Source organism: Xenopus laevis, chromosome 2S, assembly GCF_017654675.1.
Source record: "Xenopus laevis strain J_2021 chromosome 2S, Xenopus_laevis_v10.1, whole genome shotgun sequence".
Classification (NCBI taxonomy): domain Eukaryota; kingdom Metazoa; phylum Chordata; class Amphibia; order Anura; family Pipidae; genus Xenopus; species Xenopus laevis.
The window spans coordinates 134,933,800-134,946,485 of NC_054374.1; the positions used below are offsets into that span (position 1 = coordinate 134,933,800).

The window sequence follows — 12,686 nt, forward strand, 5'->3', positions numbered from 1 at the left end:
ACGATCCAAAACAACTAAGAAAAAGTCATATTTGCTTCTGGAAAGTACTGATGCAAGCAGAATATCCAGACTGGATCAAATCTTGTTTCCTTGTAGGTCAGACAAGGACATGTGAAAGAGATGGAACAGAATTTTTTTTAAACAAGAGAAAAGAATTAGTCATGCATTTATTATTGGCAGACAATTCAGGTCAGTGATTTCCAAGGGTACTACAGGGACTAAACATGGCACCTAAGGGTTACTCAAAGATGCCCAGGGCCAGGCTTGTTTTCCCATGATAACCTAAAAACTAAAACATGCTAAAAAATGTGGTTGGCATTCCAAATCCTGCAGAAGTGTTATATAAAATTAAATGAAAATACTGGAGAAAATGTTAATACTGGGGGTTATTTTCTGCTGAAAGCCGTCTATACCTTTGCAATGCTATACTGATTCTGCACTTAATGTTGAATGTAGCTGTTCTTTGTTTTTATTTGTATTTATTATTGTATTTACTTGTTCATTCTATTAAAGGGGCTGTTCACCTTCCAAACACTTTTTTCAGTTCAGTTATTTTCAGATTGTTCTCCAGAAATAAAGACTTTTTACAATTACATTCCGTTTACCGTTTTTCCAAAAACCAAGTTTAAAGTTGAATGTCCCTGTCTCTGGTGTTTCAGTCAGGCAGCTCATTAATTCAGGTGCAGATTCTAAACTGTTACAATTTTGCAACATTGAGTTGATCCATTTCTCAGCAGCATCTCTGGAGTATTAGCAACTGTTGTATCAATTCTAACAGCTGCCTGTAATGAAACCCAGGGATTCTGCTCAGCAGGGACAAAGATAAATGTATCAACTAAATGTATCAATTTAGAAAAGTTTACAGGGTCGGCGACCCCCCTTCCCAGAGTTGCTTTAGAAGGTGAAAAATGTCACTCTACACTTCAATATTAGAAAAACGGTCACACATAGAAAATAGAAAGTCAATTGAAAAGGTTGTTATTTCTGGGGAACTGTCTGAAAACAACTAGGTGTTTGAAGGTGGACAACCCCTTTAATGCATTGTTCTGATTATAAAAAATATACACACATACACAAAAAGGCTTTATATTCTGTATTGTTAAGTGCAGCACAGAAACTAATCACTAGGTGGCAGAATGATAATTGTATTGCCTCAGTAGACAACCTCGGGGACATTAGTCAATGAAGGTTAACCCAGAATGCACTCACTGCAGATAGAGTAAGCGTACCATGTAATGCAGGGAGGGCACGCTCATTTACATATGGCCTCTAGTCAACCAACCTCCACCCTCGTCTGCTTTATAGCAACGACTGCCTGTGAAATGGTCTAACAGTAACACCCACACACTAGATTGAGCTCTTGCTCTTCTGTACTGAATTGTTCCATTACTCAGATACAGGGGCTTGCGAGCTTGCAAGTCCGTACTGTTAGTTGACATTACAATATTTCATATGTTCTGCCTTTCCCTTCTATCCATCTTATAGTTTACACTATTTATTTTCTTTCTTGATGAAAATGGGGCTCATACTGTACATATACAAGTACTCTGATAAAAGAGCAGGCATTCACACAATGCAGCCCCAGGCAAGGCTAGGTGGTAGGCAGCGGGGGAGGAAAGGCAGTTCATAGCAAGAAATGATGGCAACAGTGCAAGGCACACAGAAGAGATGCTCAGCATAATGGCAATTCAGCTCCACACCAGGTTCTCTAGGTATTTGTAAACTAAGTAAATGTTGCTGCCTGCACAGAGAATCCATCTGCTTGCGCTCATAGGAATGCCTTCCAAATGTAACTGCCTGCACAGAGAATCCATCTGCTTGCGCTCATAGGAATGCCTCCCAAATGTGACTGCCTGCACTGAGAATATATCTGCTTGCGCTCATAGGAATGCCTTCCAAATGCAACTGCCTGCACTGAGAATCCATCTGCTTGCACTCAGAGGAATGCCGCTCAAATGTAACTGCCTGCACAGAGAATCCATCTGTTGTGCTCAGAGGAATGCCTCCTAAATGTGACTGCCTGTATAAGAGAGTGGATGAGTGGAAGGACACCAGGGGAACATCAAAACTCAGTTGTATTTTTCTAGTTTCAGGGGTGGTTATAGCCTTTCATGAATACTGGAAGGGGAGCAACAAGGTTTCAGTGCATATTCATCAGAAGCCTCATAACCCTTGTACCAGGGACCTGCAGGGTGCCATTTATTTCACTTCTGGTAATTTTCTTATTTGCCTCAGGTTCAGAGCATCAAGATAGTTAGATAATCTGAGGTTGTACCTGTAATTAAAACATAATTCACATATTACCATTTACAAAATGTAGGTAAGCTCTAATAGTCATTCATTTACATGATGCAGTAAGATTCTTACATTGCCAGCTGCTGAGTGGGCTGTGTAAGGCTGTACAAGCTGGCCTTCTAGCCATTTAACTCTTTATTTTCATGTACACAAGAGAAGAGGCTCAGCCACAACCAGTTACACCCAAACATGTAGCGGCTAAACATAAAACGCATCTCATGCTATTAGTATAAATGTGACTATTGGTATAAACAGTGCTTCTATACAGGCCATACATCATTTCATTCATTTTTTTTCCATTAATTAAAAAGCTCTGAGCTGTGTCAAGGGAACACTCATTCTACAGATGTTTTTATCAGGAATAGAAACGTTCTCAGGGTTAACGGCCCCCTTCCCTCACTCCCTGCGGGAGGTGCACAGAGAGGAGAAAAAGCCTCTTCAAAGGATAAAAACTCAGCCAAGTTCCATTTCTAGTCCTGCCTTCTTTATCTGCAGAATGGGAACAGCTTTTATACTAGCAACGTTATGGAAATGTTTAACATTTAGACCACGTCTGCCACAATCCACTCCTGCAATCCTATATTCATCAATTTATCATTATTATCATTTTTCCCATAAAGTCAGGTTTTCTCTACCTAAAGACTATGCATTTCTTCTCTACTGACCCCAAACATGTATTCACTCCCCAGCACAATCTATGCGCCATCTAATATTCCCAGGGAGACTGTACAACTTTACTGCTGGAGGCCCATTAGTCTTACGTGAAAGAACTGACACTAATGTGCCAGTGCACAGACTATTATTAATAATGATATCAACAAGCAACATTTCAGCAAAATTCTTCCACTATTCACCCCACTAATGAACCCCTGGAGCTTGTACCACCTTCACAGCACAAACAAGGGACATGTCTATATGCAACAGAAGACATAGAAGTTCCTCTAATATTGTATTCCCCTCTGGATAAACATAAAATTCCATGTGATACCCCATCAACTAGTTTAGAATTGTTTTTCAAGGCGTAAATATAGACAATTCTACCAGAATTGCATTGTGTCATAACCCACCTTCTTACCCCAACTAGAACTGTGCACCTAGCGCACCATTACCAGAGAATAACTGTGTCTTTAAATTACCACAGTAAAAGAAGGTTGGCAGTTTCCCAACATAATCTGGAAACATTTACAATAAGATGGTATCTTTGGACTCTATTTCCTTTGATACCTGCCCATTATTAAACACAATTATAACACATTGTGGCCAAAATAATTTCCCATATGTTTCCTTATGTCTTTCTTTATTAACTAACTTTTGCTCCAATATCCTAATTTCTCTAAAAAAAAGTTACACTTTGCACAGTGATACCCTTTATTACTTTAGTTATGAATAAGAAAAGTATCCCACTGCTACTATAGGCAACATCTCTCCCTACGATACCTGCTATCCCACAGCCACTGTCCCTTCCCAGAGACTATTATCCCACTGTTACTATAGGAACCATCTCTCCCTACTATACCTGCTATCCCACAGTCACACTCCCTTTCCAGAGACTATTATCCCCACTGCTACTATAGGCAACATCTCTCCCTACGATACCTGCTATCCCACAGCCACTGTCCCTTCCCAGAGACTATTATCCCCACTGCTACTATAGGCAACATCTCTCCCTACGATACCTGCTATCCCACAGCCACTGTCCCTTCCCAGAGACTATTATCCCACTGCTACTATAGGCACCATCTCTCCCTACTATACCTACTATCCACAGCCACTGTCCCTTCCCAGAGCCTATTATCCCAGTGCTACTATAGGCATCATCTCTCCCTACTATACCTGCTATCCCACAGTCACAGTCCCTTCCCAAAGACTAATATCCCCACTGATACTATAGGCACCATCTCTCCCTACTATACCTGCTATCTCACAGCCACAATCCCTTCCCAGAGACTATTATCCCACTGGTACTATAGGGCACCATCTCTCCCTACTATACCTGCTATCCCACAGCCACAGTCCGTTCCCAGAGATAATTATTCTCTCTACTACTAGGGTACACTTTGCACAGTGATACCCTTTATTACTTTAGCTATGAATAAGAAAAGTATCCCACTGCTACTATAGGCACCATCTCTCCCTACTAAACTTGCCATCCCACAGCCACTGTCCCTTCCCAGAGACTATTATCCCACTGTTACTATAGACACCATATCTCCCTACTATACCTGCTATCCACAGCACCACTCCCTTCCCAGAGACTAGCATCCCACTGCTACTATAGGCACCATCTCTCAATACTATACTTGCCATCCCACAGCCACTGTCCCTTCCCAGAGACTATTATCCCACTGCTACTATAGGCACCATCTCTCCCTACTATACCTGCTATCCCACAGCCACAGTCCCTTCCCAAAAACTATTATCCCACTGTTACTATAGGCACCATCTCTCCCTACTATACCTGCTATCCCACAGCCACAGTCCGTTCCCAGAGATAATTATTCTCTCTACTACTAGGGTTACTATCTCAATCTATTAAAATGTAGGGGAAATGTTTTTACTTGGTCATAAATAGAGCAGGATATGAATTTTAGAAGCATGATGTAAACTATGAGAGCCATCATAATATATCTTACATTCTGCATATGTTCTCACCAGGGAATAAGAACATATTAGTTAAAGTATTTACAGAAAGGGAATTGGGGAGATTTAGAGCTATCAATTGATTATCACATTGTGGATGTGCAATTACAGCTCTAATTTTAGGAAAGTTGTCTACTAAACTCACAGAAAACTAAATAAAGTTCCCCACCAAAAAGCCAATGTCACAGCAGCAAAACCAAGGAAGAAGCTCATGTGTTAGTCAGTCCCTGTAGGTGTGTAGCCTTCTGCTGTAATTAACTCATGTAAAGGGAAGAAACAAAGCCAGATCAACTGCTTATAAAGAGAGGTAAAGAAATATAATGATTCATAATTATTGATACACTAACCTAAGGCTATGCAGATACATGCTACTCTTTCTAGCTGCCCAGCTTAAATGGGATTTATACTCATACAATAAATTGCTGTAAACTTGCTCAGAGTGCTTCACTAAACTTTTGCAATTTACAGTCATATTTTTTTTAGTGGTTTCTTAGATGCTAACCAGGTTTGGGTCTACTTAGGGGCCGATTCATGAAGCTCGAGTGAAGGATTCGAAGTAAAAAAACTTCGAATTTCGAAGTGTTTTTTGGGCTACTTCGACCATCGAATGGGCTACTTCGACCTTCGACTACGACTTCGAATCGAAGGATTCGAACTAAAAATCGTTCGACTATTCGACCATTCGATAGTCGAAGTACTGCCTCTTTAAAAAAAACTTCGACCCCCTACTTCGGCAGCTAAAAGCTACCGAAGTTAATGTTAGCTTATGGGGAAGGTCCCCATAGGCTTGCCTAAGTTTTTTTTGATCGAAGGATATTCCTTCGATCGTTAGATTAAAATCCTTCGAATCATTCGATTCGAAGGATTTAATCGTTCGATCGAAGGAATAATCCTTCGATCGCAGCATTTGCGCTAAATCCTTCGACTTCGATATTCGAAGTCGAAGGATTTTAGTTCCTAGTCGAATATCGAGGGTTAATTAACCCTCGATATTCGACTCTTGATGAATCGGCCCCTAAGAGTCAGTAACATATAGGTTAAGCCAATTTAGTTTATATAGTGCAACTGTACATAAAGTGCATATATGACACTATCGGGGGAATGTAATAAAAATCGCTAACGGAAAAACTATTCGCAATGCGAAAAGTTATGCCTTTGCGCGAACAAATTTTGCTTTGTGCGAATTTAATATAGCTTTTGCGAGCCCGGAAACTGTTTAGCGACCACTTCAGACAGTGAAAGACCGTTTGCGAATTTTATAGTTTGCGCCAATGCGCTGTCAATGTAATAAAACTTCTTACTGAAAAAGTTGTTATGTTTGCTCCAAAAGATTACGACACCTTCAAGCACTTCTTATGAGTGCGCAATTAAAATTCGCAATGCGCAATTAAAATTCGCAATGCAATAACAGTTTAAGGAACAATATTACATTGCGAGATGTGGATTTTTAGTCTTATTGGTGCAAATTGTTTTGCTCTTTGTGACTTTTATTACATTCCCCTGTTTTTGCCTTGAAAAGAGAGTTATCAAGATGAAAGTCTGCCTAGCAGTATAAAAATTGTCTAAAACTGCTAGTATCAGGAAAAAAAAAAAAAATTGAAAATACATGTAACTGCAAAAATACTTGAAGGACCACATGTAAATCATGGGAAATTGTATGAATGAGTGCCGGGGGGTTTCAGCTATAAGAAACAAATACTGATGTGGATCCAACTTGACGAGAGAGCTGGACTCCGGCCAGAGATTCCCATGAGTTCAGTGAAGCTATGGACATGCAGAGACTGCACTATGAGCTTTGTGCTAAGCAGGCAGGGAGTTGGCAGAACTTGAACACAATGAGGTTTTCCTGCAACAGAGGAAACTGGGTGCATTTTTTGCAGAAAACAGTCAGCCTGTCTGCTTCAAAATAACATTTCTTTTTATCTGGTCACAGTTTGTCTTAGGCTGCTTCTCTTTAGCCGCATCATCTATTCAAACAGCAACTCTGCTTTTTTTATTCTTTCTGCAAGAGTTAAAGCCAAGGAGTCCAGCTAGTCATACTATTGTTGCCACTGTCTTCTACCGTGTGCAGTCAAACACAATGCACCCCTATACTGCTACTTATTTGCCTTACCCCTGATTTATATGTAAAGCATAGACGGACTTACAAAGACTGGAGTATTAAATGGGTGATTCAGCTTTAAATTATCTTATAGTATGTTATAGAATGGTTAATTCTAAGCAACTTTTAATTGGCCTTTAGTATTTATTTTTTAATAGTTTTTTAAAGGGGTTGTTCACCTTCAAAAACTTTTTCCAGTTCAGTTGGTTTCAGACAGATCACCAGAAATAAAGACTTTATGCAATGACTTTCTATTGGTGACTGTTTTTCTAATATTCAAGTGTAAAGTTTCATTTTTCACCTTCTAAAGCAGCTCTGGGAGGGGGGGGGGGTCACCGACTCTGTAACTGTTCTTAATTGATACATTTAGTTGATACATTCCTTATCTTTGTCCCTGCTGAGCAGAATCTCTGAGCTTCATTGGGTGGTGGTGACACACCCTAAGGGTTTGGGAAGATAAGTCGTCCGAAAAATAGGAGATTTGGGTAAGGCCACACTGGGCATTTTGGGGAGATTTGGTCGCCTGGCCACTAATCGCCTCGTCTTTGCGGCGACCAATCTCCCCAAACGCCTTCCCTCACTCTGCGCCGGCTAAAATGGAAAACCACCAGCGCTAATTACACACGGCGATTCATTTTCCGAAGTCGCCCGAAGTTTCGGATGACTTTGGAAGATGAAGAGCTCAGAGTGCCATCCCGCCGGTAATTTACATTCTTAGTTGCTGGACGACTAATCTCCACGGAATCTTACAGTTGCTAATATTCCACAGATACTGCTGAGAAATGTATCAACTAATTGTATCAATTAAATGTAGCAAATTGTAAAAGTTTAGACGCTCCTGGGTCACTGAGCTGCCAGACTGAAACACCAGAGACAGGAACATTGGCAAACAGTAAAATATAAAAGATGAAAACAATTGAAAAAAGTCTTTGTTTATGGTGAACAACCCCTTTAATGATGTCTTTATTGCTCATGTTTCTATCCAGGCCTCTCCTATTCATATCCCAGTCTTTAATTCAAATCATTACATGGTTGCTCGGGCAATTTAGACCCTAGCAACCAGATTGCTGAAACTGCAAACTGGAGAGCTGCTGAATATAAAGCTAAATAAATTCAAAACCACAAATAATAAAAAAGTAAAACCAATTAAAAAATGTCTCAGAATATCACTCTCTACATCATACTAAAAGTGCATTTAAACATCAATATGACTAATGGATTAAGAAACACAATTTTTTATATTTATAAAGCAAAAGAAAAAAACACACACACAAACCCTCTAAATCTTTCGGCATCTAAAAGCTTGCAAAGTCATATAGAAGTCAAGGGATGCTGTCCTAGCCAGATGTTAACCTATTTATTTAATTTTTTTTGAGCTTGTAAACTCCCTAAAAATGATGAGTAAATAGGAATTCAAGATATTTAAGGTTTTTTTTCCCCCACAGTTTTTTATAGTTGGATTTCAAGGTAATGCGTTTTGTTAAAAATCTTGAAAAAAACAAAAAAAACACCAAAACAAGTTCTCTGCTAGAAAGAGTATGCTACCTCCCTGTGATTGGTTCAAGAGCATGTGTGATTTCAAGTCTTCAGCTGTTAAGTAACAAAGTGCTTTTAGGCTTTATATGCATAAATACGGTACTGGTGAGGCAATACCTGGCAATCACACTAACAAGGCAATGAGTGATCTTATTACGTGAATCATAACACAGCATTCAAATGCACCTACAGAGCATGACTGTACTTGAACAATCTAAGCACAAAAACGAATCAAAACACATGCAACAGAATGTCATTTTTGCAAGCAAGCATTATAAACTGCTGTGCCCCATTTTATCATCCTATTGCCACTTTGCAGCACAGTTCCACCCAGTTATGGTTCACTCTACCCCTTTATATCTTGTTCCTCCACTTTCGTATTTGCCTCCCTCACTGGTTGACATCAAAAGAGGCTGGCGCAAGCCTGGACCCACAAAGTAGTAGAGCTTTACTGGTTGGCAAAAGATTTTTTGAAAAGGTGGCAACCCTAGGTGCGTACAGTATACAATCATTAAAGTTTTTAATTTTGGTAAAAACATGACAATAAAAACAAAACACTGTTCTACACACAATAAGGAGTATATCGAATATAGAAACAAGAGCTTACCTTGTGTTAGGGGGATGTACGGACCCAATAGTTTTGCTCTTTTTTTCTCATAGCCCTTCTGGGTGATATCACCTGAGTAATAAAAGAGACATGTAAGAATGATGTCGCGGAAGAGCAACTAATTATTTCATAACATGCCCAGAGTTCAGCCACTAAAAGAACAACATTCCATATTTAAAATAAAGCATGTCTAACAAAAATGCATAATAAGTAGTTCACCTTTAAGTTCAATTTCAATATGATGTAGAGAGTGACCCTGCAGAAGAGGCGCTTAAGGGCAGGGGTACATTCGGGCAGTTTGGGGAGATTGTCGCCCCCAAAGAAGAGGCGATTAGTCGCCAGGCGACAATCTCCCCGAATCTGCCCGTGTGCCCCTGCCCTAAGGGGTGATATGATAACTATGAATAAATATATAAGGGGATCATATAATAATCTCTCTAATTCTTTATTTACCAGTAGGTCTTTCCAGCTGACACGAGGTCACCCATTCCGATTAGAAGAAAAGAGGTTCTGGCTAAATATTGGGAAGGGTTTTTTTACAGTGAGAGCTGTGAAGATGTGGACTTCTCTCCCTGAATCAGTTGTACAGGCTGATACATTAGATAGCTTTAAGAAGGGGTTGGATTGCTTTTTAGCAAGTGAGGGAATACAGGGTTATGGGACATAGCTCATAGTACAAGTTGATCCAGGGACTATAGTCCAATTGCCATTTTAGAGTCAGGAAGGAATTTTTCCCCTCTGAGGCAAATTGGAGAGGCTTCAAATTGGGGTATTTGCCTTCCTCTGGATCAACTAGCAGTTAGGCAGGTTATACAGTATATAGACTTAAATGGTTGAACTTGACAGACGTGTGTGTCTTTTTTTTAACCTAACTTACTATCTTACCATTTGCAAGTGGTATTTAATTTTTTTATGGATTTTAAAGCAATCAGGTTGGTCCAGTTCACCCTATCAACATGGTAGTGCTTTAAATGAGAGATGGCCTAAATAGAAAAAAAATCAACAAAAATGAAATTATAGCCTAACAAAGTAACACGTTTTTCTGTGCTGCAGAGGCAGACTAAGCAGCCAAATACTACTACTAATAATAAAAACTATAACAAACAAAAAAGTAAGAAGACCAATGACAAGTTGCAATGAATATGACATTCTGGAACATACTATGGGGCACATTTACTAAGCTCGAGTGAAGGATTAGAATGAAAAATACTTCGAATTTCAAAGTTTTTTTGGCTACTTCGACCATTGAATTGGCTACTTCGACCTTCGACTACGACTTCGAATCGAACGATTCAAACTAAAAATCGTTCGACCATTCGATAGTCGAAGTACTGTACCTACTTCGCCACCTAAAACCTACCGACAACCAATGTTAGCCTATGGGGACCTTCCCCATAAGCTTTCTAAGCTTTTTTTGATCGAAGGAAAATCCTTCGATCGATGGATTAAAATCCTTCGAATCAAACGATTTTTCCTTTGATCGTTCGATCTAAGCATTTGCGGTAAATCCTTCGACTTCGATATTCGAAGGATTTTACTTCGAGGGTCGAATATCGAGGGTTAATTAACCATTAACCATTAATCAACCATTATTATCTAAAAAGAATACCCAACTGAATCATAGTAACTAATCCATTTCCGATCCTATGGATACAATGCAGATATACTATGCAAAGGTTATGGAGACAAAACAAATACCCTCTTACAGTTTTATCTATAGATGGAGAAATTAATTATACTGCAATAACCCACAGCACCAAAAAATATAACTACTGTAATTGTTCTGTTGGTTCCTCAGACTTGATGTCGGCCTCTACTGGTGCCCAGAGAATTGGCTGAGTCTTTATAGGAAGTAGCATTCACTCATTAGAAAATAATTAACTAGAGTAATTCCATCTTAAATGAATCAAAACAATGAGAGCAGATTCTACCTTGTACATATGATATATGATATAGACCGCAGAGTTTCCGCTTTCCTGTGTTTTTCACAATGGGAAAGCTGCATACATGGGTGGAATACGATAAGATTAGAATGGTTACTATTTAGTCATCTTTACTTTCACTTCCTTAGACACATCACCAACCATAATACTATTAAGTGCTACATGATATGAGAAGTTTAGAAGCCTTGATAAACCACTGCACGTTGCCAAGCCTTGCTTGAGAAACCATTAAACAATTTATGTATTCAACAAAAACCCCAGAATATAGTATTGTAATCCAAAGTATTAATTCGATACCTAGAACAAAGTCTCTTTACTTCCTGCTGTTCCAGTTGAATTAAGCGATACTACACCTGGCCCCTCGTAAGGTATTTGTTCTTTTGGCAACTTACAGCATATGGTCATGTAAGGCCACCATACATATATGTGTATTTACAAAGAGAAAAATAAGAAAGAAGTCCCATAAGAAAAGATTGGGAAGACCCAATCAATTTCCAAAAAGAAACCATTCCAATAATAAACAACAAAGCCATTCAGCTCAATTTGTATCATGAAATCCACCAGTATAACCAATTATCTTAAAAAAAAATGGATTGTGGCCGATGAAGTTAAAAAGTAGCAATATTAGTGCTTTCAGGCAAATGGAGCCAATAGGGACAAATTCCGATGCTTTTCAGACACTGGAAACCTTCACATGTGCTATCAGCCTTGCCATCAGAAGAAATGTTCCAGTTGTGTTCAGAATAATAGCAGTGTGATTAAAAGTGAATAAAGCTCAAAATCTTTATACAGGTATGGCATCCGTTATGCTGAAAACACGTTATCCAGAAAGCTCAGAATTACGGAAAGGCTGTCTCCCATAGACTTCTTTATAATCATATAATCCAAATTTTTAAAAATGATTTCCTTTTTCTCTGTAATAATAAAACCTTACACTTGATCCAAACTAAGATATAATGAATTATTATTGAAGGCAGAACCCGCCTATTGGGTTTATTTAATTTTTATGTGATTTTCTAATAGACAAGGTATGAAGATCCAAATTATGGAAAGATCCATTATCCAGAAATCCCCAGGTCCCGCACATTCTGGATAACAGGTCCCATACCTGTAGTAGCTTTTATTTCCATACACGCAAATGCATTGAGAACACTGCACATTCTATTCCAAATCAAAACATGAAGAAAAATGTATCAAATTTGTGTTATTCCTTTACAGAAAGTGAAGAAAAGGGAATATTAGACTGTTCCAAAAAATAGCAGTGTCTGTATTATTCTTTACAAACTCAAACATTCACTGTATAAACTGAAATGTTTCAAGATTTTGCTTTCCTTAGAATCATGAACTAATATTTAGTTGTATAAGCAGTGTTTCTAAGAACTGCTGCACTTTTTATTATTATAAAAATTATAATATTATTATTATAATTATTATATTATATTATAATTATAATATAATTATATTATAATATTATAATATTATTAGTAATGCATGGAGTCCACCAACTTCAATGTAGTGATGTTGGACTGCCATTATTCTGTACACAACTGTATATTTTTAAAAA

The 12,686-nt window shown here is 38.5% G+C and overlaps 1 protein-coding gene across 2 annotated transcripts in view; it reads right to left on the reverse strand.

Annotated features, from left to right (window-relative positions):
- Positions 1–12,686, reverse strand: part of LOC108709000 (disco-interacting protein 2 homolog B) — a 134,305-nt gene that overhangs the window by 71,739 nt on the left and 49,880 nt on the right. For both annotated transcript variants that reach the window (XM_041584457.1, XM_041584456.1), the window contains exon 2: positions 9,180–9,251. In XM_041584457.1, coding sequence (XP_041440391.1) covers positions 9,180–9,251 — 72 coding nt within the window. The remainder of the gene's footprint in view (positions 1–9,179; positions 9,252–12,686) is intronic.